At 39.5% G+C, this 27,119-nt stretch overlaps 2 protein-coding genes across 2 annotated transcripts in view; both read right to left on the reverse strand.

Annotated features, from left to right (window-relative positions):
- Positions 1–439: 439 nt before the first annotated feature.
- LOC133643595 (nuclear factor of activated T-cells, cytoplasmic 2-like) lies at positions 440–9,041 on the reverse strand. Its single transcript, XM_062038265.1, has 11 exons — positions 8,948–9,041; positions 6,146–6,995; positions 5,902–6,073; positions 5,357–5,559; positions 4,645–4,817; positions 4,429–4,569; positions 3,767–3,822; positions 3,553–3,688; positions 2,834–3,454; positions 558–649; positions 440–495 (listed from the first exon to the last, which is right to left on the reverse strand). The coding sequence occupies exons 1-10, from the start codon at positions 9,039–9,041 to the stop codon at positions 576–578; spliced, it is 2,520 nt and encodes an 839-aa protein (XP_061894249.1). The 3' UTR covers positions 440–495; positions 558–575.
- Positions 9,042–10,183: 1,142 nt separating this feature from the next.
- LOC133643247 (1,25-dihydroxyvitamin D(3) 24-hydroxylase, mitochondrial) overlaps positions 10,184–27,119 on the reverse strand; it is a 21,355-nt gene continuing 4,419 nt past the window's right edge. The window contains exons 6-12 of the mRNA XM_062037696.1: positions 22,167–22,278; positions 15,672–15,817; positions 15,305–15,471; positions 14,913–14,991; positions 12,612–12,806; positions 10,647–10,758; positions 10,184–10,566 (exon numbers count right to left, since the gene is read on the reverse strand). Of these exons, the coding sequence (XP_061893680.1) occupies positions 10,648–10,758; positions 12,612–12,806; positions 14,913–14,991; positions 15,305–15,471; positions 15,672–15,817; positions 22,167–22,278 (810 nt within the window). The 3' untranslated portion in view covers positions 10,184–10,566; position 10,647. The remainder of the gene's footprint in view (positions 10,567–10,646; positions 10,759–12,611; positions 12,807–14,912; positions 14,992–15,304; positions 15,472–15,671; positions 15,818–22,166; positions 22,279–27,119) is intronic.

The raw sequence follows: 27,119 nt of genomic DNA on the forward strand, positions 1-27,119 counted from the left end.
AATCAATTAAATTATTTAATTTTTCTAAATATTCTCTCCAAAAAAATGTCCCGCGGGGAGTCCCAAGTAAAAAAACCAAAAACGTTTAAAAAAAAATAAAAATATTATTCTTTAATCCGTCCTTTCTAATCCATTTGCTACCGCTTGTTACTCTTGGTGTCTCCTAGGCAAATCATATAGTCTAAAAATGCATTTTCCCATCGATAACGTATATACATATATCCATCCATCCATCCATCCATTTTCTATCGCTTGCCCCTTTCGGGGTCGCGGGGGGGTGCTGGAGCCTATCTCTCTCAGCTGCATTCATGCGATATATATATATATATATATATATATATATATATATATATATATATATATATATATATATATATATATATATATATATATATATATATATATATACACACACACATTTTTTTTAACCCAATGCGGCCCCCGAGTCAAAAAGTTTTGGGACCCCTGATCTAAGTGATCAATTGGATCTGCATGTGATGGTCTTTGAGACACTAGTGATTTAGGGCTATATAAATAAACATTGATTGATTGATTGATGATGTTCAGGTAGATCCTCAGAGTGCAGGACGATGCGGGCCTTCAGCATCACTGTGATGATCTCTCAGGTCTCTTCGTATGATGTCATTCACTGCAAACAGAAAATGAACAACTTTAGGCTTTTAAACCTACAAACACAAATGATTATGCAGCATCCCGTCGCTGCTTTTTGAGTAATGTACACTATACAGTATTTACTTATGTTTTCAATCTGCAGTTCTGTTAACGCCCACTAGATGTCAGTATTCCACTTCTTTAGTTCTTGTATTTCATGTTGCATACATTTCTGGTATTCATATTTATGTTTTGCAAAGAACATACTTTGGGATTGATTTAAAAAAAGACATGCCTTGAATTGACTTTGATTCACACTCACTAAAAAGCTTGCTATATTTGCCACGGGTTTGACTCTTTTATTTGCATATTTGGCTACCTATTTCTGTGCCACTAGGTCAGGTAGCAAACATTTTGGTCCACATGAAACAAAGGCGAAAACGCTGGACAAATAGGGATATTTTAATGAAATTATTTCAATTTCACAATTTGATAATGCTCCAGACATCTCTGCATTAAGCATGTTTCGACAAGTAAAAGAGTGTGTGCAAGTGAGACCGGAAAGTGGCTAGAAAAGTGCCTCAAAGCAAACCACAAGGGTTTGCAAGCAACCAATGTGTGTGCCCGTGTGCATTTGCAGACCAGACCACAAGAATCAAACGCTCCAGTTATCTTTAGATGCGTTGCTTGAGCTGTCTTTTGCATTGGATGTACCCCATTTTTAAAATTGTGGCTACGGTTTAAAGGCTTAATCCTGTTGTGTTCTTTAAATGTAAGACAATTGGAACCACACGGACTACACAATACTTCTATAAATGCTGATTCTTAGGATCAAAAACAGATTCTAGTGCAGGAGTCTAAAACACAAAGCTCATAAGCTACCAGTAGCTCCAGTGACACCTCCAGAAATGTTTCATATGGGTGGCCAGATGGGGCCACTTTAAATCTTTGGGTGGCACACCAAAACTATAAACCATAATGTCAGATCTTTATTCCACTGTATTAGTAAGCCGGCCTGTAGAAAGCTATCAGAAAGACTGAAGGAAACGCCGACTGATATGTTTGGGTTTATTGTGTAGTCTTGTTTTATTAAAGAACATTCTGACTCATTTACCTACCGGTAGTCTTCTTCATCTTCTTTCTTAACTTATTTTGATATTGTTGACCGGCGGGTAAGCGCTGAGCTGTAGCTGTCGAAGCGTGCAAAAGCGTCAGGAAGGATGGGTTACAGTACAGACATCTAAACCAGAGGCGCCATGTTTGGTACCTAGGACGTGGGAGGCATGCAACGGAGTCATTCTGATATTAGTCAAGTCTAAATATAGTTGTAAATATACTCCAGACCATAAACTTACAATAAAACATGCTGTTGTTGTGTCAAAGCAGTATCTAAAACAATAATTTTGGGGCAATTTTTCAGCCGTTTTTGATGCACTCCACCGCTACATTCATGCAGTGTTTAGTGACCAGCGGTTATCCAAATCTGTACCGCCGGCGAAATGTACGTCAGAAAATACACAACAACCGTAAATAAATGTTTTGTCCTTATTTTGCCAAAATCCTTATTAGCTTTGAAGCAACAATTTGGAGGCACACAATTTTTCTTACAATTGATAGGCCAATATTACATTTCTGTGTCTTATCAAAAATTCTGGAATCTCTTGTTTGTGATTAGTTGAAAGCGTATAAATAAAATGATTCCTAAATATCAATCAGGGTTCAGAAAAAGCACAACACTACTACTGCTACAATGAAGGTGATTAATGACATCATTGTAGTGCTTGATAAAAAGCAGTACTGTGCCTCACTTTTTGTTTGTCTCTTCAAAGCTTTTGACACTGTCTACCACGCTATTTTAAAACGCAGGCTGTTTCTCATTGGACTGCCAGAACATACGGTCGCTTGGTTTTCAAATTATTCAGAAAACAGGGCCCAATGTATTAAATACGAGGGCCTTTGTTCGGAATGTGTCACTGTTTATAGGGGTGCTACAGGGATCTGTTTTGGGGCCCCTCTTATTTATCTTTAAACTTTAAACAACACTTTAAATGTTGTCAGTCATACAAATAAAACACAAATAGCTCACCTCCGTTTCTTTTTGTTAAAGTAGCATTAACAATAGTGAAAGTTGGAAACACCTGTTTTTGTTTGCAGTCGTTACTGCTTATTTTGGGAATAGTGAGGGTTAAATATTTCCTTTTTGAAAATTGCAAATACTCACCGTCTTCCAGGTAGACACAGCTGAGGTCCTCCTGTTTGATGGCGAGTCGCTCCGGAGTCAGAGCCTCTCGGTTGGGTCCGACCTTGCCCGTCTGGATCGGAGCCTTCTCACAAATGTCACTTTGGAACAATCTCGAAGGTGGTGACTTTCCCAGGGACTGCACTACTTGCACGGTACTTTGATGCCTTGTCGATGAATATGCCTTGAATGCGTGGTTGACCTCAGGACCTTTACATAGTTTGTCTTGAGGTTTTTTAACAGCGACGCCCTGATGGAGCGGGACTACTAAGGCATGGATGTTGGCAGGGTTTGACGCTGTAAGCAAGCCACCATGGAGTACAGCAGCACAGTTGTTGTAGTAAAGTTGGCTGCTAGGGTGGTAGAGAAGCTCTGTGGTGTTGATTAGATTACCAGCTCTTGACTGGTAGAATAAGGGCTGGAAATCCTGTTGATCCTCGTCTTTGTTTAAGAAGCGTGTTGGAGAAACACCGATGGCTTGAAGTTCGCTCTGGTGCTCCGGCCAATGAAAGAGCGACTTCACTGACATGCCAGACAGAGGTTGGATGTCTGAGTAAGCACACGGATTCATCTGCCTCTCATCCAGTGGCTCTACTTTAATGGCTTGGATACAAAAAGGAAAGGTGCTCAGACACTGGAAATGATGAATTATATACAGACAATATTTCACTCCATCACATTGAGGACAAAAGATGGATTACCACTTATCATGGGGGTATAGATGAAGTGCTGGGGCTCACTGCGCTTCTTTCTCCCATTGATGACATAGAAGTTGACTTTGGCTGCGTGGCAAATGGTACGGTCTCGATACGGAGGAACCTCAACCACTAGTACTTTCTGGAAAGGGTAACGTAACAAGAGCACTTACAGCTTGTAATGCCCATGACATATATCGCTGCAAACCGCTGCACTCACAGCATGGGAATTTTCTCGGTTCACAGTTGCCTCCACTTCCCAGATTTGCAGGCCATCTGAAAGTGGTGGTACATACTGTAAAAATGTAATGTTTGCATCGTATTTTATTTACAAACGGTAGTTTTTTTGTGTGATTATTTGCTTTTTGTTACTGATTACTAACCTGCTGTCTCTATTTATATCCAAGTCTATCTTACCACATCCTGTTGACTGAAAAGCTAAACTATGCAACCATGAAGCTGTGTAGTAGACCGTAACCGTTCTTTCTCACAGAGTGTACAGTAGTATTCGATTTCAACATTACACAACATATTAGACTAGATATACTGTATATGTGTGTGTATATATATATATATATATATATATATATATATATATATATATATATACATATATATATATATGTATACTCTAATCAACTGCAAAAATATAGAAAAAGTTTGTGCAACATGTTGTTACTAGGGTGATATGTAAGCAGTTTTCTTTTCTAGGTAAACAATTTAGAGGCGCCAAAAATGAATGTGTTAATGAGCTTTAGTGGTTTAATGTGTACCAAAAAGTCTGGCAAAATGAGTAGACATGTACTTTCTCTTATTGATGGTGTCAAACAGAGGCATTTATCCCTTCATTCAAGTGATAAACTATTGCAATATATGTCTCACCTCGTGTCTTCTCTGAGAACATCACCCTGGAGTCGCAGGTAAAGTTCTGCCCAGTCAAGAACATTATTTGTCCACCGAGTACGGAGCATCTGTCCATGTTCTGCTTATTGACTATAGGGATCTCCTGAGCAGAATGCTGAGCTGGACAAACAAAACAACTGTTAATGAATAAGAACTGTATGGAAATCCTTGACGGCTCTTGGTCTACATTCTTACAGCATTCAATGGGCAGTGAGGCCACCTGAAGAGACACCAACTGGCCTCCGGGTTGCGGTAAATGGACACGAAACACCAAGCGAACCCGGGTGTTCTTGCGTCCCATGTTCGTCTCGCCATTCCTCAGCTCAATGTCTACATTCCTCAGCTTCAAGATCCCAACGCAGTCAATCCTAGGGGGTTGTAACAAAGCCTTGACCTAGATCTTGATCTTGGCTATTCTGTGCCAGATTAGTATTACAACTCAATTAAAACCTGAAATACTATGAAGAATGTTTGTTGCATTTTGACTGCTGACAGAACACATTTCATGGGATTTGTGATCAGGCCTCTGTCAGTTGGTAACAACTATGGATATCGCGGCATAGAATTGGTCGGTTTCTGGTCAGTTTTTGTTGCTGCCATTGCTAGAACAGGATCAGCTGTGGCTGTTGAGCTCAATTCGTGACCTTCATTCTCTGCCCAACCTGATGCAGGTGTGGGTGGTTTCATATAGTGCCACTACAATTATGCACTCGTATAATACACCTGGAGGCTTGCTGACAGGTCTTTCTTGGAAAAAAAACCATACTGGTACATTGGAATTGGTGAATGTTTTGTTTCCAACAGCAGCAACTTTAAAATAAAATGCTATTACAGACAGAACATACTTTAGAACTAGAAGCAATTAGAAGAACCGCAAGAAACATTACGGTCCGTGTTGGCTACTTACACCGCTCTCATATTGTTATTTGGTTGGAGTGGGATTTCCAACACTTTGGTCCCATTGACCATCCTTTCCGTGCTGGGTGTGGTCACGGTCTTGCCAGTGATGCGGTGGACCTGGTAGAAGGCGTGGGGTTTCAGCAGCCTCTCGTCGGCTGTCCCGATGAAGACATGCAGCCCCAGCAGAGCTGTCCCTTGATAACCGTGGAGCTAACAGGCACAACAAATGCGGACTGAAAACTCTTAATTACTTGCAACAAACTCAAATAAATAAACCTCCTAGTGGGGATGTCTTTCCACAGGCATGACAAGTGCTAGGAAAAAAAGCAGCAGCAGTTCATTTATTTAATTGCCGGATCAGTCAATAAAGCTAATTTGTGTTTTTTTTATTCCTGCTGGGTGTTTCAACAGCCATGTCATGATCATGGACCTTGTGAGGAGCACTGCTAATTTTAATTCACATGTGTTATATAAATATATTTATGCACACGTACAGTTTGCTTCTGCTTATATCAATGAGTAGGACAGACAAGAAGTGAGGGAGCCAAGTACCTGAACTTCTGGGTGTCCACCACTGGGTGTCTTGACAGGTCCGCGGCTGCCCTCGGTCTCGTAGTGGGCTCTGTGGTGAGATCTCGGCTGGTGCTGGATCACCAGCTCGTACTGACTGGACTTACTGGGCAATGCCCACTCTAGAGAGGGGAGTGGGACTAAGGAAAGGCCTCTTGAAGAAAAAGAGATCATTTAACATTAGGAAAGAAGAAAATAATGATAACAGACCCAAGTGATTACATACCTAAATGATCCAAGGGGGACTGGTTGAGAAGACCATGAAGTTGGGACTACACAGAAGTTTCCAGACGTGACCACTGCTCCTCCCCTCTCACACTCGTCCCTATACACACAATCTAACCTGAGGTTTGCCCCATGGGCATTATTCACCACTTCTTCCAGACCTTTTCTAGAGATCTGCGTTTGGGTCTGAAACACGCCTTGAACCTGCCTTTGAGGGGGATGGTAGGAACCCAGCAGTTCGTAAGGCAAGGGTATAGGACTGGGACTTCGGGAGCGTTGTTTGACTGGAGTGGCACCCTGACAGGTGAATATCTGGTCATAAGTGCGCTTGCCCTGTGGTGAGACAGAGCGGGAGCGGCGCTGGACCTGTGGTGAGCGGGTGCCTTGGTGCTGAGGCAGGAGGAAGGGCTCATCGGTAAAGCTGTTACCTCCAGAGGCTCCTGGTAAGGAGTGGGTAGAAGAAGTGTGGATGCCCTGGATGTAAGGACAGAGGTCTAGGGTGGACAACTCTGTGGCACGTGTGCCTTTATTGTGGGGAGAAATGCTTGGCGAGGCTGATGGAGAGCATCCTTCTGCTACCCAACCGGTGGAGGAGTTGCTACTGGCAGGGCTTGCAGTTTCCCGGTAGGCCCCGAGGACTTTGGAGCCAAGGCTCTGCCCCAGGGCCTGAGAGCTGAGGGAATCCCCTGATGGAGTGATCTCAATCCTGGGGCTAGGAGCTGGGATGATCCCAGTTGTTGTGGCCAAGCCCATGGAGTAAAACACCATCTCAGATGATGAGCTTTCTTTAGCAGGACTATCCTTAACGATAGTTGTGTTGACCCCGAGTAGTGGGGGGCGCTCGCCATTTTCTGTCAATACAACCAAAGGCGGATTAAACGACCAGGTGGTAACGATCACTATGTGAAAACTGAGTTTTATTTGTGTATTATTAAAGCAGACTACTTCTTTGCTCAATGAGATGAACAAATAGATGAACAAATAGTGGGTGTAAGACCATTTCATTGAATACATACTGACTGAAACTGTGAAACTGTGAAATCCTCACTAAAACCTACTACCTTTTATTTGTATTCTATTTTGTGTTTTATCATGTTAAAGGTATGCAATGAGGTGGCGACTTGTCCAGGGTGTACCCTGCCTACCGCCCGAATGCAGCGCCTACCGCCACCCGGAAAAGGGACAAGCGGTAGAAAAATGGATGGATGGATCATGTTAAAGGTAAATGACACATTTTTTTAGATGGCCACTCTACTGTACCTTCAACCTGACCAAAGACATTCCACTTGCACTTTACGGAAGTCAAAACTTTTAAAAACGTTTTTGTTAATGCTGCACTGCTGTCAGAGTAAAGTAAAACTAAGGGAGACACCTCTTACTGTGTCCATGTATTTTTACCCACTCACTAAAATGACCGTTTCCATTGGAAAATGCATCCTCATTCGTTCAAAGAGCAAAAACCTGATATACAGTCGTGGTCAAAAGTTGACATACACTTGTAAAGAACATCATGTCATGGCTGTCTTGAGTTCCCAATCATTTCTACAACTCTTATTTTTTTGTGATAGAGTGATTGGAGCACATTCATGAAGTTTGGTTCTTTTATGAATTTATTATGGGTCTACTGAAAATGTGACCAAATCTGCTGGGTCAAAAGTATACATACAGCAATGTTAATATTTGCTTACATGTCCCTTGGCAAGTTTCACTGCAATAAGGTGCTTTTGGTAGCCATCCACAAGCTTCTGACAAGCTTCTGGTTGAATTTTTGGCCACTCCTTTTGTCCTAAAGAATTTGGAGGTAATCCTCCTTTTGCATTGTCCCATTTACTCCCTGTAAAGCACCAGTTCCATTAGAAGCAAAACAGGCCCAGGGCATAATACTACCACCACCATGCTTGATGGTAGGGATGGTGTTCCTGGGATTAAAGGCCTTACCTTTTCTCCTCCGAACATATTGCTGGGTATTGTGGCCAAACAGCTAATTTTTTGTTTCATCTGACCACAGAACTTTCCTCCAGAAAGTCTTATCTTTGTCCATGTGATGTCAGATGAAATAAACATTTTGATTTTTGACCACAATACCCATCAATATGTTTGGAGGAGAAAAGGTGAGGCCTTTAATCCCAGGAACATCATCCTACCCGTCAAGCATGGTGGTGGTAGTATTATGCTTTGAGCCTGTTTTGCTGCCAATGGAACTGGTGCTTTACAGAGAGTAAATGGGACAATGAAAAAGGAGGATTACCTCCAAATTCTTCAGGACAAGCTAAAATCATCAGCCCGGAGGTTGGGTCTTGGGCGCAGTTGGGTGTTCCAACAGGACAATGACCCCAAACACACGTCAAAAGTGGTAAAGAAATGGCTAAATCAGGCTAAAATTAAGGTTTTAGAATGGCCTTCCCAAAGTCCTGACTTAAACGCATGAACAATGCTGAAGAAACAAGTCCAAGTCAGAAAACCAACACATTTAGCTGAACTGCACCAACCTTATTGCAGGTAAACTTGCCAAGGGACATGTAAGCAAATATTAACATTGCTGTATGTATACTTTTGACCCAGCACATTTGCTCACATTTTCAGTAGACCCATAATAAATTCATAAAAGAACCAAACTTCATGAATGTTTTTTGTGACCAACAAGTATGTGCTCCAATCACTCTATCACTAAAAAATAAGAGTTGTAGAAATGATTGGAAACTCAAGACAGCCATGAGATTATGTTCTTTACAAGTGTATGTACACTTTTGACCAAGACTGTATTTGTTTTCATTTTAGTAGGGAAGATATGAAAGATACACACCTTGGATGAAAGTATCAGATAAGTCATCCTCTGGCGGGTTATAAAGAAACAGATCTGCAAAGTCCAACTCCTCCTGACTGATGTCAGACGTCATCTCCCCCTCCGTGATTATTTTGTTAGACCAATTTCTAAGTAAACGTGTCGACTGCAAGAAACGACCGTTTGGGATCTGTAGTTTAAGTGAGGCTCTTGTATCAAAACCACAACCACGAGTAAAAAAAAACAAAAAAAAAACACTTCCTGATGACAACCTGACTTTGTGAGTGGGAGTGAGCATTTTGTGAGTGGGAGTGAGCACAATGCACTCTATTGTTTGTTCGTGTTTAATTTTCAATGTTGGACATTTTTTATTGTTGTTATTTTGAGCTTTATACGTGATTGATGAGGCCTTCACCCTTGAATGTAGTCCAGAATGTAGTATGTGAAAGGATAATAAATACTCCATTAGCCGAGCAATATTACATATCACCACTAGAGGGTAGTGTTGCACAACTTCTTTCCTCTGTGTGATCACTGTGGATGGATGGACATTCTTAGGCGTACAGTCGTGGTCAAAAGTGTACATACACTTGTAAAGAACATCATGTCATGGCTGTCTTGAGTTTCCAATCATTTCTACAACTCTTATTTTTTTGTGATAGAGTGATTGGAGCACATACTTGTTGCTCACAAAAAACATTCATGAAGTTTGGTTCTTTTATGAATTTATTATGGGTCTACTGAATATGTGACCAAGTCTGCTTGGTCAAAAGTATACATACAGCAATGTTTATATTTGCTTACATGTCCCTTGGCAAGTTTACCTGCAATAAGGTGATTGTGAACTATTGGCAAAATTCCCCAAAAAACTGCAGTTCTCCTTTAAAAAGGATTAAATGTGCTCTCCAAGGTTTCTCATAGTCATTCACATCGACGTCCCACTGGGTTGTGAGTTTTTCCTTGCCCTTATGTGGGCTCTGAACCGCGGATGTTGTTGTGGCTTGTGCAGCCCTTTGAGACACTTGGGATTTAGGGCTATATAAATAAACATTGATTGATTGATTGATTTTCCCCTAAATATTTGTTATTAGATGAAATATTTATGCATCTTATCCTAAATTAACATGCATCGATCAGAATATAAAATAATTATAGTCAGTCAAACAAAGAATTGCAATATTTAGTTCCAAAAAGGACTTTAGACTTTAATACTGACAGAAGGTATGAATAAAAAAATAAAAAATAAGCAAGTGTCTTTATTTCATGTATTTGTTTATTTCTGGGACTAAAATAGGCCTCTAGGTAAAACCATGTACACAATTGCACTTTTATATACACAATGAAAATGAACACAACATATACAGTATATACTTGGACATCTACATACAGGACGTCATGCGATTTAATGACAGCTGCCTAAGCTCAATTTGTACACAACAACTGGTATTTTGGTCATTGAACAGTTTTTAAGTCATATACTTTTAAATAAGTTTGAGGTATTTCTGGCATGATTACACAAAGAGCAGTAATGCATGTGTTGGTTCTATTTACAGAGCAGCAATAGAGGGAGTCAGTGGTCCATCCAGGCAGGGCCACAGCAACAGAGGTACCATCTTTCCAGTCCGGAGGACTACGGAAGCCTGGAAGGGAAAATGAGAGTTAAGTAAAAAAAAAAAAAAGGAAGGAACTCCTCGGCAAAGTGGGGGCCTTCGTATTTCACCTCATCTCCTGTTGAAGGCCACCGGGAGTTCTCTGTTGGGGATCAATAATCCAGAGTGGATCACGTCCAGCGGGTCGCTGTCCGTCGCCACGATCTCAAAGTCTCGGACCAGCTGAGGGAGAGACCAAACAAGTGTCAGGTGGAAGGATGTCGAGACACAAGTCTGAAGTCGTGGAGTTTGCTTCAGCTCAGCATGACAAGGTGACCTTTGTGAAGCTAAACCAGAAGATGACGAGTGGCCAAAGCAGGTGAGAAGCTAATTCAACATTTCTTTGGTCGTAAAGTGAACATTTTCCATCTTAAAATGGCTAAAAAACTAAAAAGATTGATTGATAGTAGTCATTCCTACTTTGCGGAAATTTATTCATCACGGTCATGCCCGGAACCAATTAACAGTGATTTTAGGTGGCCCGCCACATTGTTTAAAGTAGCCTGTCGCATCATTCATTGTGGTCTGCCAGTCATTTAATCTGGCCTGCCACGTTATTAAATGTGGCCTGCACTGTCATTCCAACTGGTCCGCCACATCATTTAACGTGATCTTCCACATCATTCAAGTGGATCACCACCTTAATCAATGTGGCCATCATTTAAGTGGCCAACCATATCATTTAATGTGGTCTGCAACATCATTTGAATGTGGTCTGCCGCATGATTTAAAGTGGTCCACCCCGTCATTTATAGTGGTCCTGCACTTCATTTATGTGGTCCGCCACATCATTTAAGGTGGTCCAACACTTCATTTAACGTGATACACCACGTTTGATTAGTATCATTATTAGAGATGTCCGATAATATCGGTCTGCCGATATTATCGGCCGATAAATGCGTTAAAATGTAATATCGGAAATTATCGGTATCGTTTTTTTTATTATCGGTATCGTTTTTTTTTGTTTTTTTTTATTAAATCCACATAAAAAACACAAGATACACTTCCAATTAGTGCACCAACCCAAAAAACCTCCCTCCCCCCATTTACACTCATTCACACAAAAGGGTTGTTTCTTTCTGTTATTAATATTCTGGTTTCTACATTATATATCAATATATATCAATACAGTCTGCAAGGGATACAGTCCGTAAGTTAAAGTTAAAGTTAAAGTACCAATGATTGTCACACACACACTAGGTGTGGTGAAATTTGTCCTCTGCATTTGACCCATCTCCTTGATCACCCCCTGGGAGGTGAGGGGAGCAGTGGGCAGCAGCGTAGCCGCGCCCGGGAATCATTTTTGGTGATTTAACCCCCAATTCCAACCCTTGATGCTGAGTGCCAAGCAGGGAGGTAATGGCTCCCATTTTTATAGTCTTTGGTATGACCCGGCCGGGGTTTCAACTCACAACCTACCCATCTCAGGGCGGACACTCAAGCCACTGCACACATGATTGTGCGTGCTGCTGCTCCACTAATAGTACTAACCTTTAACAGTTAATTTGACTAATTTTAATTCATTACTAGTTTCTATGTAACTGTTTTATATTGTTGTACTTTCTTTTTTATTCAAGAAAATGTTTTTAATTTATTTATCTTATTTTATTTGATTCATTTTTTAAAAAAGTACCTTATCTTCACCATACCTGGTTGTCCAAATTAGTCATAATAATGTGTTGATTCCACGACTGTATATATCGGTTGATATCGGTATCGGTAATTAAAGAGTTGGACAATATCGGATATCGGCAAAAAGCCATTATCGGACATCCCTAATCATTATAATTATGTCTATAATCAGCCTGACCTAAGCCTTGATAATAATCTTTGTGATCAACACAAGCTTGTGTATCATTTGACAAGGTTTATCCTGTTAAACTGTAAGTAGCTTAGATATAGTTCTTGAATACCATTCAAATCAAGACTAATTCAGTGTTGATATATGAAAAGGCCCCGGGCCCCTCTGTAGTGCATGGCTGAAGCCAACTCCAGCGCTGGTGTTGGATGCTTGAAGCAGGCTGCACGGGTCTTACCCAGCACATGGCCAGATGCAGCTGCAGCTCGGCCAGCCGCCGGCCGATGCACATCCGCTTGCCGATGCCGAAGGGAACGTGGGCGAAGGGGTTGATGGTGTTCTTCTCCAACCAGCGCTCGGGCTTGAACTGTTTGCTGTCGTCAAAGTACTCCTCGTTGGCGGCGATGGCGTGGCTGTTGATCATTAAGACCGTCTGCAGGAGGAAAAGCGAAGGGCGGTTAGGCGGACAGAACTGGTCATGAAATACACTCACTAGTAAAGTAACGACTTTTGTGATTTAGGGCTATATAAATAAACATTGATTGATTGATTGAATTAGGTACATTTTCCAATATTATGAATGGTTTTAATATGTGAATACTTTATAGTAGTTATTTTTTTTAAAATATATTTTTTGCTGATATATATGTATGTGTGTGTGTGTGTAGATGTATGTATATATATATATATCTATGTATAGGTATATACGGTATGTGTGTATATATGTATGTATAAATGTATGTATATATATATGCATTTGTATAAATGTATGTATATGTATATATATATGTATGTATATGTGTATATGTATGTATGTGTATATGTATATCTATGTATCGGTATATACAGTATCTATGTATATGTATATTTGTATGTATATGTTAAGTTAAAGTTAAAGTACCCATGATTGTCACACACACACTAGGCGTGGCGAAATTATTCTCTGCATTTGACCCATCACCCTTGATCACCCCCTGGGAGGTGAGGGGAGCAGTGGGCAGCAGCGGTGGCCGCACCCAAGAATCATTTTTGGTGATTTAACCCCCAATTCCAACCCTTGATGTATAAATGTATGTATATGTATATATATGTATGTATATATGTATGTATGTGTGTGTATATATATATATATATATATATATATATATATATATATATATATATATATATATATATATATATATATATAAATATATATATATATATATATATATATATATATATATATATATATATATATATATATATATATATATATATATATATATATATATATATATATATATATATATCCATTTTCTACCGCTTATTCCCTTCGGGGTCGCGGGGGTCGCTGGAGCCTATCTCAGCTACAATCGGGCGGAAGGCGGGGTACACCCTGGACAAGTCGCCACCTCATCGCAGGGCCTATATATATATATATATATATATATATATATATATATATATATATATATGTGTATGTATGTGTATATATATATATATATGTGTATGTATGTGTATATATATATATATATATCTTTATATCTATGTATATATATATATCTATGTAAATGTATGTATATTATGTATATATGTATGTATTTGTGTATATATATCTATGTATATGTATATATGTGTATATGTATGTATGTGTATGTATATGTATATATGTGTATATATGTATATATATATATATATTTATTTATGTATATGTATATTTGTGTATATATATGTATATATATATGTACTGTATATTTATATATGTATGTATATATATATATTTTTGCATGGATATGTATATATGTGTATATATGTATGTATGTATGTCAAATGCATACATTCGTGCAGAACACCCAGGACAAGTCGCCACCTTATCGCGTACACACATATATATATATATATATATATATATATATATATATATATATATATATATATATATATATATATATATATATATATATATATATATATATATATATATATATATATATATATATATATATATGTGTGTGTGTGTGTGCGATGAGGTGGCGACTTGTCCAGAGTGTTCTAGATGAATGTATATATATATATATATATATATAAAAGTATATATATATGTGCGCGATGAGGTGGCGACTTGTTCTGGGTGTTCTGAACGAATGCGACGCATTTTTTTTTTCTTTTTCCGGGCCGTAGTTTGGGGGTCCACTGTGAAAGAGCGCCTACACTTTGGCTGCCATCCAGGTGTGTTTAGCAACGCATGAGAAACTAAAATCCTGAAAATACTTTTGTGCGCTACGTCGATATATAATAATATATATAAATAATAATATGATGACAGCTTCCGTCACATTTTGAGATGTTTTAAACATTCCGGACACCTTTATGCAGGCCAAATGTCAGAAACCCGGATCTTACTACGAGCAAGCAGCGCTTTAAAACCCCAATGCCGGGCCAGGATTATCAGACTTTGTACAGTATGTTTCCACAACATGCCTCCTTCAGACGTGCACCACTGTAATCTGCTCATGTCAGATGTATGCTGTATGACTGTAACCAATAAGCCACTTACCCCTTTGGGAATGGCGTAATCTCCCAACACCGTGTCTTTGTCCAAGGTCCTGCTGGTGAACGGAACGGACGGCGACAACCTGTGAACGCAGCACGCCAACAATGATCAAGGTTTCATGTAACATGTCTAAGCTCTTTAAGTGGAAACCGTGTTTTCGGCCTAATCTCCAATCAGAGGTCATGTACATTCCCATCGCCCCGTGGATGTGGGCCTCAATAACATCGACAACTTGTGACTGCACATGAGGGAATCGTTCAAGCCGGCCCCCCGCGGGGAGATCTTAAGCCGGGGCCGCTCATGCCATAGCCACATCTCACGGAGATTGTTTTCTCCGAGTCATGTGTGGACTTTTTCTAATCTCCGTGGTACTCTTCGAAATCGGGCGCCCGTACCTCATTGACTCCTTCAGGCAGGCTTTGAGGTATGGCATGCTTTTCAGGTGCTCGCCGCACGGCTGCTGGTCGGCGGGCACCACGCTCCTGATCTCCCTCAGCAGCGTCCTCTGGGCGTGGGGGTTACGCGACAGGTTGAAAAGGACCCACAGCATGCTGTTGGCGGTCTGAAGAGACGGCGGGATGAAGGGGAAAAGGGGAGTGAGTATCACAACCGGGCAGCTCCTTCAAGTGCATTCCTCAGAAGGAGCTGAGAAAAGGTTTAGGGTCCCTCCCATGCAGGCGCCACCTGTTTGCCTCTGCCCCTTCTTTACGGGAAGGGTAACATGTAGGCGAAAGGTGAGGCGTAAATCAGTCGGAGGCTCACCGTTTCCACGCCGCCGACATGCAGCTCGGCGATGGCGGCGTACAGCTCCTTCTTGGAGAGGCCGCTGTGGTGTAAAATGTCGCCGATGAGGTCGTCCGGCGCTCCCGGGGCGTTCCTCTTCAACTTCTTGTCAATGTAAACTTTGACTGGGGAGAGAGAGGGCACAGTCCGGTTGTTTACTCAACTGCACTGCAAAAACTGAAATCTAAGTACGATGAAATATCTCAAATAAGGGTGATATTTGCTTATTTTCTGTCTGATAAGATCATTCTTCTCACTAAGCAGATTTTATGTTAGAGTCTTTTACAAACCCCGTTTCCATATGAGTTGGGAAATTGTGTTAGATGTAAATGTAAACGGAATACAATGATTTGCAAATCATTTTCAAGCCACATTCAGTTGAATATGCTACAAAGACAACATACCGTATATTACCAAATAGTAGCCCGGGCGTTTATTTCACAAAATCGATTTTGGAGACAGGCGTTTAAAAGAAGCAGGCGGTTATTTGCACAAGGCTTTTATTTATTTTTGCACCAGCCTGCACCAGGCCATTATTTGGTTACGATGGTTATTGTCCAGTATTTTGTTTTCGTACAAAAAACTTTAAATGTCAAAGCTATTGTAAACATACAAGCAAAAAAACAAGAGATCAACATGAGGTAGGCTGTCAAAAGACGAGAGATCAACAAGGCCTCAACATGGCAGTAGTGCAACAATTGTCAAATAGAATACCAATACTAAAAATAAATACACTTTTTAAATAAAGCAGCTTACCGGGAAAAATACAATGATGGTACCAAGTACTCAAGTATAAAACCCACCATCAAAATAGAACAATAATACTGTCACTTAAATAAAATAAAGGCTACAATACTCCAAGTTTTAAATAAAGCAGCATACAGGAAAAATAAAATGATGGTACCAAGTTCTCTATAAAACCATCAAAACAATAATACTGCAGCAAACGCAACCCCAGTAGCATTTTCATCTAAATTATGCAAATAACAGCCCATGGGCGGCTATTTGGACATAGGCAGTTATTAGGAAGAGGCGGTTCATTCACAAAATGGGGTCAGACCCCGGGCGGCTATTAGGACATGGGCGGTTATTTGCCCAAGGGCATTTATTTGGTAACATACGGTATTTGATGTACAAACTGATAAACTTTTTTTTTTTTGTGCAAATAATCATTAACTTTAGAATTTGATGGCAGCAACACGTGACAAAGAAGTTGGGAAAGGTGGCAATAAATACTGATAAAGTTGAGGAATGCTCATCAAAGACTTATTTGGAACATCCCACAGGTTGTTGTGCTGCCATCCAAGCAACGTTACCATGGACGCCCCTGCTTATTTCAGCAAGACAATGCCAAGCCACGTGTTACATCAACGTGGCTTCATAGTAAAAGAGTGCGGGTACTAGACTGGCCTGCCTGTAGTCCAGACCTGTCTCCCATTGAAAATGTGTGGCACCTAAAATAGCAGAAGGGAGACCCCCGGACTGTTGAACAACTTAAGCTGTACATCAAGCAAGAATGGGAAAGAATTCCACTTCAAAAATGTGTCTCCTCACTTCCCAAACCTTTATTGAGTGTTGTTAAAAGGAAAGGCCATGTAACACAGTGGTGAACATGCCCTTTCCCAACTACTTTGGCACGTGTTGCAGCCATGAAATTCTAAGTTAATGATTATTTGCAAAAAAAAATAAAGTTTATGAGTTTGAACATGAAATATGTTGTCTTTGTAGCATATTCAACTGAATATGGCTTGAAAAGGATTTGCAAATCATTGTATTCCGTTTATATTTATATCTAACACCATTTCCCAACTCATATGGAAACGGGGTTTGTACATGTTTTAAGTGTTTTGGTCCTAAATGATCTCAGTAAGATATTACAGCTTGTTGCTGAGATTTGATGAGCTATATTGAGTAAAACATGCTTGAAACTAGAATATCAACTGTTGCAAAGCTGTGTCATCAACACTCACGAGTATAAAACTACTTTTTTAAAGTCATCATTTCTTACTTCAAGCATGAAAAAAAAAATCATGACTTTGACACAATTTTGTCTCATAATTAAAACGGATGGACTTTGCAGTTTTATTTTCAATGAAACAATAGAAAACAGGTACTCATATAGTAGTACAGTTGGCACAGTACAGTAAACTGACAGTTAATACTTAAACATTTAACATGTGACATTTCTAACAATTTTGTACAGAAATAGTTCATGCACATTCAGATAAATTCCTCAAAATTACAATAACAATTTTTTTGGGCCGGGGGCCGGGCTGTATATATGCGCACTAATTGACTGAAAGAGCACGCACTTGGCGCGATGATGTCATGTTGTCGATGGAAAAATGCATCTTCAGAGCATATGATTTGCCTGAGCGGCTAGGAGACCCCGAGAGTAACAAGCGCTTGCCTTGTTGACTTTCCATTAAGAACAATAAGTTTGTTTTTAGTATAAGTTTGCTGGTTTCAAGAAATGTAATGCCGAGCGCATATCATTATGTCAAGATAATGGCACTAGCATTTACTTCATTTAAGAATATTTTTCAACATATTGAGCAAAAAGGTCTCTTTTTTTTTTCTACCAAGAAAAGTGCACTTGTTATTAGTGAGAATATACTTATTTTAAGCTATTTTGGGGTTCATTGAGGTTAGCTAATTTTACTTGTTTTGGAAAGTCTTGACAAGCCAAATTTTCTTGTTCTATTGGCAGATAATTTTGCTTAGTTCAAGTAAAATACCCCTCATTTTTGTATTATTTTTTCTTGTTTTTGAACACTGACTTTTTGGAGTGTGCATAGAGTGTCAGGCCGGGCTGTCAATCTTCGGGCGATTCTCGAGTCAAACCAGTTCTCGATTCAACATTTTCTAATAACAATGGATGCCAGTTCTATGAACAACTCAGGGCCGGCCCGTGGCATAGGCCGTATAGGCAAATGCTAAGGGCGCCGTCCATCAGGGGGCGCCACGCCAGTGCCACAAATGTTGGAGGGGAAAAAAAATAAAAAAAATAAAAGTTGGTACTATTATTTCTAAATACATAAAATATTCCCACGTTAATTAAAATGCAAAGTAAAGCCTATTTAATAGAAATATTATTTGTTACAACATTACGCCCCCCCTCCCCCGGCACGGTGCGCCCCCTCCCTTCCCGTATCATGACTTTTTTGGACGTCACCACATCAAAAAAAATCAACACAAGATGTCAAAACGGCCAAAACTGTCAGGTGCCCAGGGGAGAAAAGAAGAGGAGAAACGAGAAAAAGACAGAGGTAGCAGGTAGGTAACGTTAGCCTACATGAAATTATTTATATTACAGAATGTGATAGTAACCTGGCTTTTTAGCATTAAGCTAATGTTACATGATTCGGCAATTGCTAATCAATAAATAGCTAGTTCTGTTTTAACGTCGGGTTAATATTGTGGAGGGGGCTAAATTGTTATGGAAAATAATAATGTAACGTTAGGTAATTACAGTACTCCCTGGTGTACAGTCATTTGTAAGTCATTCTAGTTAATGCAATATTAAAAAGCACAAATAGAGAACTCTGTAGGATCCCCTTTGTTTGTAATATAGTTGTTCAAGTCATACTGGTTTGATATCTTGTTTTGTGCAGTGCCTTATTTATATTGTATTTTTAATTTATTTTATGCAACTTGTTGACACGTTTTATTTTGTGTTTATGTATGTAAAAAATATTGTATTTCATATATTCATTTTTTGTATTCATTTATTTATTCATATTTTTTTTTATCTTGTTAACTATTCTAATTGTTAATTTGCTTTCTTTAACTAAAAAAAAAGGTCAAAGACAAAGCTATTCGGTTTCTTGTGAGTATATACACTTCACTGCCGATGTGGGGGGGCGCCACCTAAAATCTTGCCTAGGGCGCCAGATTGGTTAGGGCCGGGCCTGGAACAACTACTGTACGTTCCTCCATTAAATAGACAAATAGCTCTGAAAGTGTTTTAAATCAGTGGTCCCCAACCACCGGTCCGGGGACCGGTACCGGTCCATGACGCATTTGCTACCGGGCCGCACATAAACATTTAATTGATTTATAACTAACACATTTTGTCTAACTTAAAGGCCTACTGAAAGCCACTACTAGCGACCACGCAGTCTGATAGTTTATATATCAATGATGACATCTTAACATTGCAACACATGCCAATACGGCCGGGTTAACTTATAAAGTGACATTTTAAATTTCCCGCTAAACTTCCGGTTCAAAACGCCTTTGGAGGATGACGTATGCGCGTGACGTCGCGAGGTCCACGGAAGTGTTTGGACCCTTTTGGACACAATACACAGAGCTCTGCTTTCTTCGACCAAATTCCACAGTATTCTGGACATCTGTGTTGGTGAATCTTTTGCAATTTGTTTAATGAACAATGGAGGCTGCAAAGAAGAACGTTGTAGGTGGGATCGGTGTATGCGGCTGGCTGTAGCAACACAACAAGGACGACTTTGTTGGATAGCAGACGCGCTAGCGGCGAACTCACCTTGACTTTCTACGTCTCCGGGCCGCCGAACACATCGTCGATCGCTGGAACGCAGGTGAGCACGGGTGTTGATGAGCAGATGAGGGCTGGCTGGCGTAGGTGGAGCGCTAATGTTTTTATCATAGCTCTGACGAGGTCCCGTTGGTAAGTTAGCGTCGTTAGCAACAGCATTGCTAGGCTTCGACAGGCGTGGAATACACATTACCCGTGTATTTACATGTCCAGTGTTTGGTTCGGTGTCTCCTGATAGTAGTATTGTTGATCTTCTGTCTATCCTTCCAGTCAGGGATTTATTTATTTTGTTTCTATCTGCATTTGAGACAGATGCTATCACGATAGCTCATGCTAAAGAGCTTCGTCGATGTATTGTCGTGGAGATAAAAGTCACTGTGAATGTCCATTTCGCCTTCTCGACTCTCATTTTCAAGAGGATATAGTATCCCAGGTGGTTTAAAATACAAATCCGTGATCCACAATAGAAAAAGGAGAGAGTGTGGAATCCAATGAGCCAGCTTGTACCTAAGTTATGGTCAGAGCGAAAAAAGATATCTCTTGAACCGCATTCTAGTCCTTAACTCTAACGTTCCTCATCCACAAATCTTTCATCCTCTCTCAAATTAATGGGGTAATCGTCACTTTCTCGCTCCTAATATCTCTCGCTCCATTGTAAACAACGGGGAATTGTGAGCAGCACTACCACTTGTGACGTCACGCTACTTCCGGTAGGGGCAAGGTTTTTTTTAATCAGCGAGCAAAAGTTGCGAACTTTATCGTCGATTTTCTCTACTAAATCCTTTCAGCAAAAATATGGCAATATCCCGAAATGATCAAGTATGACACATAGAATGGATCTGCTATTCCCGTTTAAATTTTAAAAAATTCATTTCAGTAGGCCTTTAACTTCCGTCTGTCTCACTAAACACACCAATAAGCTTGTTTATAGACGTATATTACAACTCCTGACAGGAAGTTGCCATTTGTTATAGTATATTAAAACCTCTAAAAAGCTTAGTGGCCACATGCGTGGACAGCACCTTTTAGCTCTTATTTCCAAAATTGTGTACACTACTGAATTGGGGTCTTACGGCCGCTTATGTGGACACTTATACTGCCATCTGGTGGTGTCAGAAGAGTATAACATACAATGGAATTTGGAAAAAAAAGGTGTAAAAATAAGAATTAGCATGTCACTAAACATGAAGTACACGTTTGTGTACTTATGGACTAAGTACATCATATCAAAAGATGATTCTTAGTTTTTTATTGTAATTAGGGTCAAATAAGCCAAAATAGCAAAGAGAAATAAAAAAAGCATGTGAACAAACAGCTTGGGCCTTAAGAGGTTGCACATTAATGAACATATACCAGTTTTCATCTGCAGGGTCATTGTATATAACAGGGGTTCTTCACCTGTTTGACCTCAGGACCTACACTACAGGGGGACCCACTCCAATATTAACACTGAATTAGTAATCTTACTCTTCATTTTTATCATATCCAATACAATAAAATATCTGACCTACTTACTATTTCTTGTAAAATGATATAAAAGATGAAATGATTAATTTAACAAATAAACCTTAGGCTTAGGTCAGACTGATTAGACAAAATACATTCCCATACAATATATAAAATAAACTAAATTAATAATAAATATGTTTTTTAACTAAACTGTCAATAAAATTAAAGTGCAAATGAAAATACCACTTTAGTCATAATTTTTGCCGTGTTTGAATTTGGGAACATAAAACACTGTACTTTAACGAAGTGATTATTTGGCGTACCACATGATCTTAAACTGTGACGACCACAGCCTGGTCTCCTCGTTTGATTGAGCTCAACGTTCACCCGCTCACCCCCGTTGCTCCGGTTCCTGCAAATATTTGTCCCCGCCTCTGAGGTGAGGCCGTTTACTACGACTCTGGCTGCGATCATCCGGTTCATGCGCGCTAAACACGGGCTGACTGTACCTGTGCTGAAAATGCGGTCCCAGGCCAGGGTGTGGTCCTGCCACGTCTTGGTGTTGAGGCTCTTGTGGAGCTCCACGGGCGTGACCATCATCATGCCGAACGTGCTCATCATCTGCCACACCCAGAGAGGGAGAGGGAGAGAAGCTCTTTTAGTCCAATCCTCACCTCCATTTATCACCTGGGTCAAGTTAGCCCCGCCCACCTTGTCCAAATAGTTTGTGCTACATTTGTGCTGCAAAATGTGTTGGTTTTAAATATACTTTTTAAGTTGTTACCGTTTGTTATTAACATGTAATAACATGTTAATAATCATAACTAGACCCCCCCTCCCCCACTCCCACCCAACCAACTTGTCCCAACTGTTTGTGCTACATTTGTGCTGCAAAACCTGTTGGTCTAACGTGACTTTTGAAGTTGGTAAAGTTGTATGGTTTTATGTTATTAACGTGTAATAACATGTTATTAATCATAACTAGAACCCCCCCCCCCACACACACACACCACCAACCACCAACCCCCCCAACTTGTGCCAATTGTTTGTGCTACATTTGTGCTGCAAAACATGTTGGTCTATCTATACTTTGTAAGTTGTTAACGTTTTATGTTGTTAATGTGTAATAACGTGTTATTAATCATAACTACACCCCCCCAACCCCCACCCAACTTGTCCAATCGTTTGTGCTACATTTGTGCCACAAACCATCTTGGTCTAATTATACTTTTTAGTTGTTAACGTTGTATGGTTTTATGTTATTAACATGTAATAACCTGTTATTAATCATAACTAGACCCCCCCCACCCAACTTGTCCCAATCGTTTGTGCTACAATTGTGCTGCAAAACACGTTCTAAATATATTTTGTAAGTTGTTAACGTTTTATGTTATTAACGTGTAATAACATATTATTAATCAAAACTAGAACCCCCCCCCCCACCCAACTTGTCCCAATCGTTTGTGCTACATTTGTGCTGCAAAACTTGTTGATCAACCTATACTTTTTAAGTTGTTAACGTTGTATGGTTTTATGTTATTAACGTGTACTAACATGCTATTAATCATACTCTAGACCCCCCCAACCCCCACCCACCCAACATGTCCCAATCGTTTGTGCTACATTTGTGCTGCAAAACTTGTTGGTCTAATTATACTTTTTAAGTTGTTAATGTTCTATGGTTTTATGTTATTAAAGTGTAATAACCTGTTAATGATCATAACTAGACATCCCCACACCCACCCACCCAACTTGTCCCAATCGTTTGTGCTACATTTGTGCTGCAAAACTTGTTGGTGTAACTATAATTTTTAAGTTGTTAATATTTTATGGTTTTATGTCATTAACTTGTAATAATGTGCTAGTAATCATAACTAAACACCCCCCGCTTCCCACCCTTCTTGTCCCAATCATTTGTGCTACAATTGTGCTGCAAAGTTGTCTGTCTAATTATACTTATTAAGTTGTTAACGTTGTATGGTCTTATGTTATTAACCTGTAATAACATGTCATTAATCATAACTAGAACCCCCCTCACCCCCTGCTCCCACCCACCCAACTTGTCCCAACCGTTTGTGCTACATTTGTGCTGCAAAACATGTTGGTCTAACTGTACTTTTTAAGTCGTTAACGTATTAGGGTTTTATGTTATTAACGTGTAATAACATGCTATTAATCATAACTAGACCCCCCCCGCCCAATCCCCCAATTTGTCCCAATCGTTTGTGCTACATTTGTGCTGCAAAACTTGTTGGTCTAATTATACTTTTTAAGTTGTTAACGTTTTATGGTTTTATGTTATTAACGTGTAATAACATATAACATGTTATTAATCATAACTAGACACCCCCAATCCCCCAACTTGTCCCAATCGTTTGTGCTACATTTGTGCTGCAAAACTTGTTGGTGTAACTATAATTTTTAAGTTGTTAATATTTTATGGTTTTATGTCATTAACTTGTAATAATGTGCTAGTAATCATAACTAAACACTCCCCGCTTCCCACCCTTCTTGTCCCAATCATTTGTGCTACAATTGTGCTGCAAAGTTGTCTGTCTAATTATACTTATTAAGTTGTTAACGTTGTATGGTCTTATGTTATTAACCTGTAATAACATGTCATTAATCATAACTAGAACCCCCCTCACCCCCTGCTCCCACCCACCCAACTTGTCCCAACCGTTTGTGCTACATTTGTGCTGCAAAACATGTTGGTCTAACTGTACTTTTTAAGTCGTTAACGTATTAGGGTTTTATGTTATTAACGTGTAATAACATGCTATTAATCATAACTAGACCCCCCCGCCCAATCCCCCAATTTGTCCCAATCGTTTGTGCTACATTTGTGCTGCAAAACTTGTTGGTCTAATTATACTTTTTAAGTTGTTAACGTTTTATGGTTTTATGTTAACGTGTAATAACATATAACATGTTATTAATCATAACTAGACACCCCCAATCCCCCAACTTGTCCAAATCGTTTGTGCTACATTTGTGCCACAAAACTTGTTGGTCTAACTATACTTTTTAAGTTGTTAACGCTTTATGGTTTTATGTTATTAACGTGTAATAACCTGTTATTAATCATAACTAAACACCCCCCGCCCCAATCCCCCAACTTGTCCCAATCATATGTGCTACATTTGTGCTGCAAGACTTGTTGGTCTAAATATACTTTTGAAGTTGTTAATGTTTTATGGTTTTATGTTATTAACGTGTAATAACATGTTATTAATCATAAATAGACCCCCCCCCCCACCCCCCCACCACTCCTATCCTCCATCTTTTCCCAATCGTTTGTGCTACAATTGTGCTGCAAGACTTGTTGGTCTAATTATACTTTTTATGTTGTTAATGTTTTATGTTATTAACGTGTAATAACCTGTTATTAATCATAACTAGACCCCCCCCCCCCACTCAGCCAACTTGTCCCAATAGTTTGTGCTACATTTGTGCTGCAAAACATGTTGGTCTAACTATTCTTTTGAAGTTGTTAATGTTTTATGGCTTTATGTTATTAACGTGTAATAACCTGTTAATAATCATAACTAGACATCCCCACCCCCACCCCAATCCCACCCCACCCCGCCCCCACCCACCCACCCAACTTGTCCCAATTGTTTGTGCTACATTTGTGCTGCAAGACTTGTTGGTCTAATTATACTTTTTATGTTGTTAACGTGTAATAACCTGTTATTAATCATAACTAGACACCCCCCCCCACCCCCCACCCAGCCAACTTGTCCCAATAGTTTGTGCTACATTTGTGCTGCAAAACTTGTTGGTCTAACTATTCTTTTGAAGTTGTTAATGTTTTATGGTTTTATGTTATTAACGTGTAATAACCTGTTAATAATCATAACTAGACATCACCACCCCCACCCCACCCCGCCCCCACCCACCCAACTTGGCCCAATAGTTTGTGCTACATTTGTGCCGCAAAACTTGTTGGTCTAACTATTCTTTTTAAGTTGTTAATGTTTTATGGTTTTATGTTATTAACGTGTAATAACATGTTAATAATCATAACTACACCCTACCGCCTCCCACCCAACTTGTCCCAATCATTTGTGCTGCAACACATGTTGGTCTAACCCCACTTTTTAAGTTGTTAACTTTTTATGTTACTAAGTATGAATAACCTGTTATTAATCATAACTAAACTACGTCAAAATAGCCCCCAACTTTGTGTGCTGCAAAGTGAGAGAGTAGTAGTGGGGAGCGTGTGGGTCTGCCCCCACTAAGAGTGTCAGTCACACACGGCAGAGTTGTGCTGACCTCGGGGGTCAGGTGAACCCGATGATCCCGGAGGCCTCTAGAAAAGCAATACTCCAACAACGTCACTGGCCTCAGATCATATACACTAGTGACGTAATCAGTGGACGCACAGAAGAAAACATCTATTTCTTGCTTCTGACTTTCCGCGGCAGCACGTTTCTATTTTGGATCTTGTTGTTTGGAAGCGCCACCAACGCCAAAGTGTGTTGGAACACTAGTAAATAACTCAGATCTTGCATTTCCAGTGGAACTTGTCAGGGGGCGTGGCTTACAAAGAAAACATTACTGGTGCAGATCTGGAATTTTCCCCATAGGACACGGGTGTCAAACTCAAGGCCCGGGCGTATATGTATATGCATGTATGTATATGTACAGTATATGTATATATATATATATATATATATATATATATATATATATATATATATATATATATATATATATATATATATATATATATATATATATATATATATGTATGTATGTATGTATATATGTATGTATGTATGTATGTGTATATATGTATGTATGTATGTATGTATATATATGTGTATTAATGTCGTCATCGGACTCAATGGACAACCATAAGCAAGTATGTATTTATATATGTATATGTATATGTACATACATATATATATATATGTATATATATATACATATATATATATATATGTATGTATGTATGTATGTATATGTATGTATGTATGTATGTATATATGTATACGTATATATATATGTCTTTATACATATGTATGTATATATGTACTGTATGTATATAACACGTTAAGCCATACTTCATCTTTCCTACCAAATGTAGTCACTGTTTACAATCTTGGCAAAAATAATTGAATGCATAAAATGGCATATGTTTTAAACTTGTAAAATATGATATTATTACTAGAGGCATGACTCTTCAGGCACCTCACAAGTCATTACGATTCTTGGGCTGACAATTTGATTCAGAATCGATTCTCCATTCAACACGATTCCCACGGTGTTATTTGTTAGGGCTGTGAGTCTTTGAGGGCGGTATAGCTCGGTTGGTAGAGTGACCGTGCCAGCAACTTGAGGGTTCCAGGTTCGATTCCCGCTTCCGCCATCCTAGTCACTGCCGTTGTGTCCTTGGGCAAGACACTTGACCCACCTGCTCCCAGTGCCACCCACACTGGTTTAAATGTAACTTA

Source organism: Entelurus aequoreus, linkage group LG26, assembly GCF_033978785.1.
Source record: "Entelurus aequoreus isolate RoL-2023_Sb linkage group LG26, RoL_Eaeq_v1.1, whole genome shotgun sequence".
Classification (NCBI taxonomy): domain Eukaryota; kingdom Metazoa; phylum Chordata; class Actinopteri; order Syngnathiformes; family Syngnathidae; genus Entelurus; species Entelurus aequoreus.

What these genes read in the sequence shown, in the direction of transcription:
- LOC133643595 (XM_062038265.1), bottom strand. Translation starts at nt 9,041, where the DNA reads ATGACGTCTGACATCAGTCAGGAGGAGTTGGACTTTGCAGATCTGTTT. An exon ending in GTGGACACCCAGAAGTTCAG is followed by an intron (nt 5,560 to 5,901) that starts GTACTTGGCTCC and finishes TGTGCCTGTTAG; the next exon opens with CTCCACGGTTATCAAGGGAC. An exon ending in AATAACAATATGAGAGCGGT is followed by an intron (nt 4,818 to 5,356) that starts GTAAGTAGCCAA and finishes ACAACCCCCTAG; the next exon opens with GATTGACTGCGTTGGGATCT.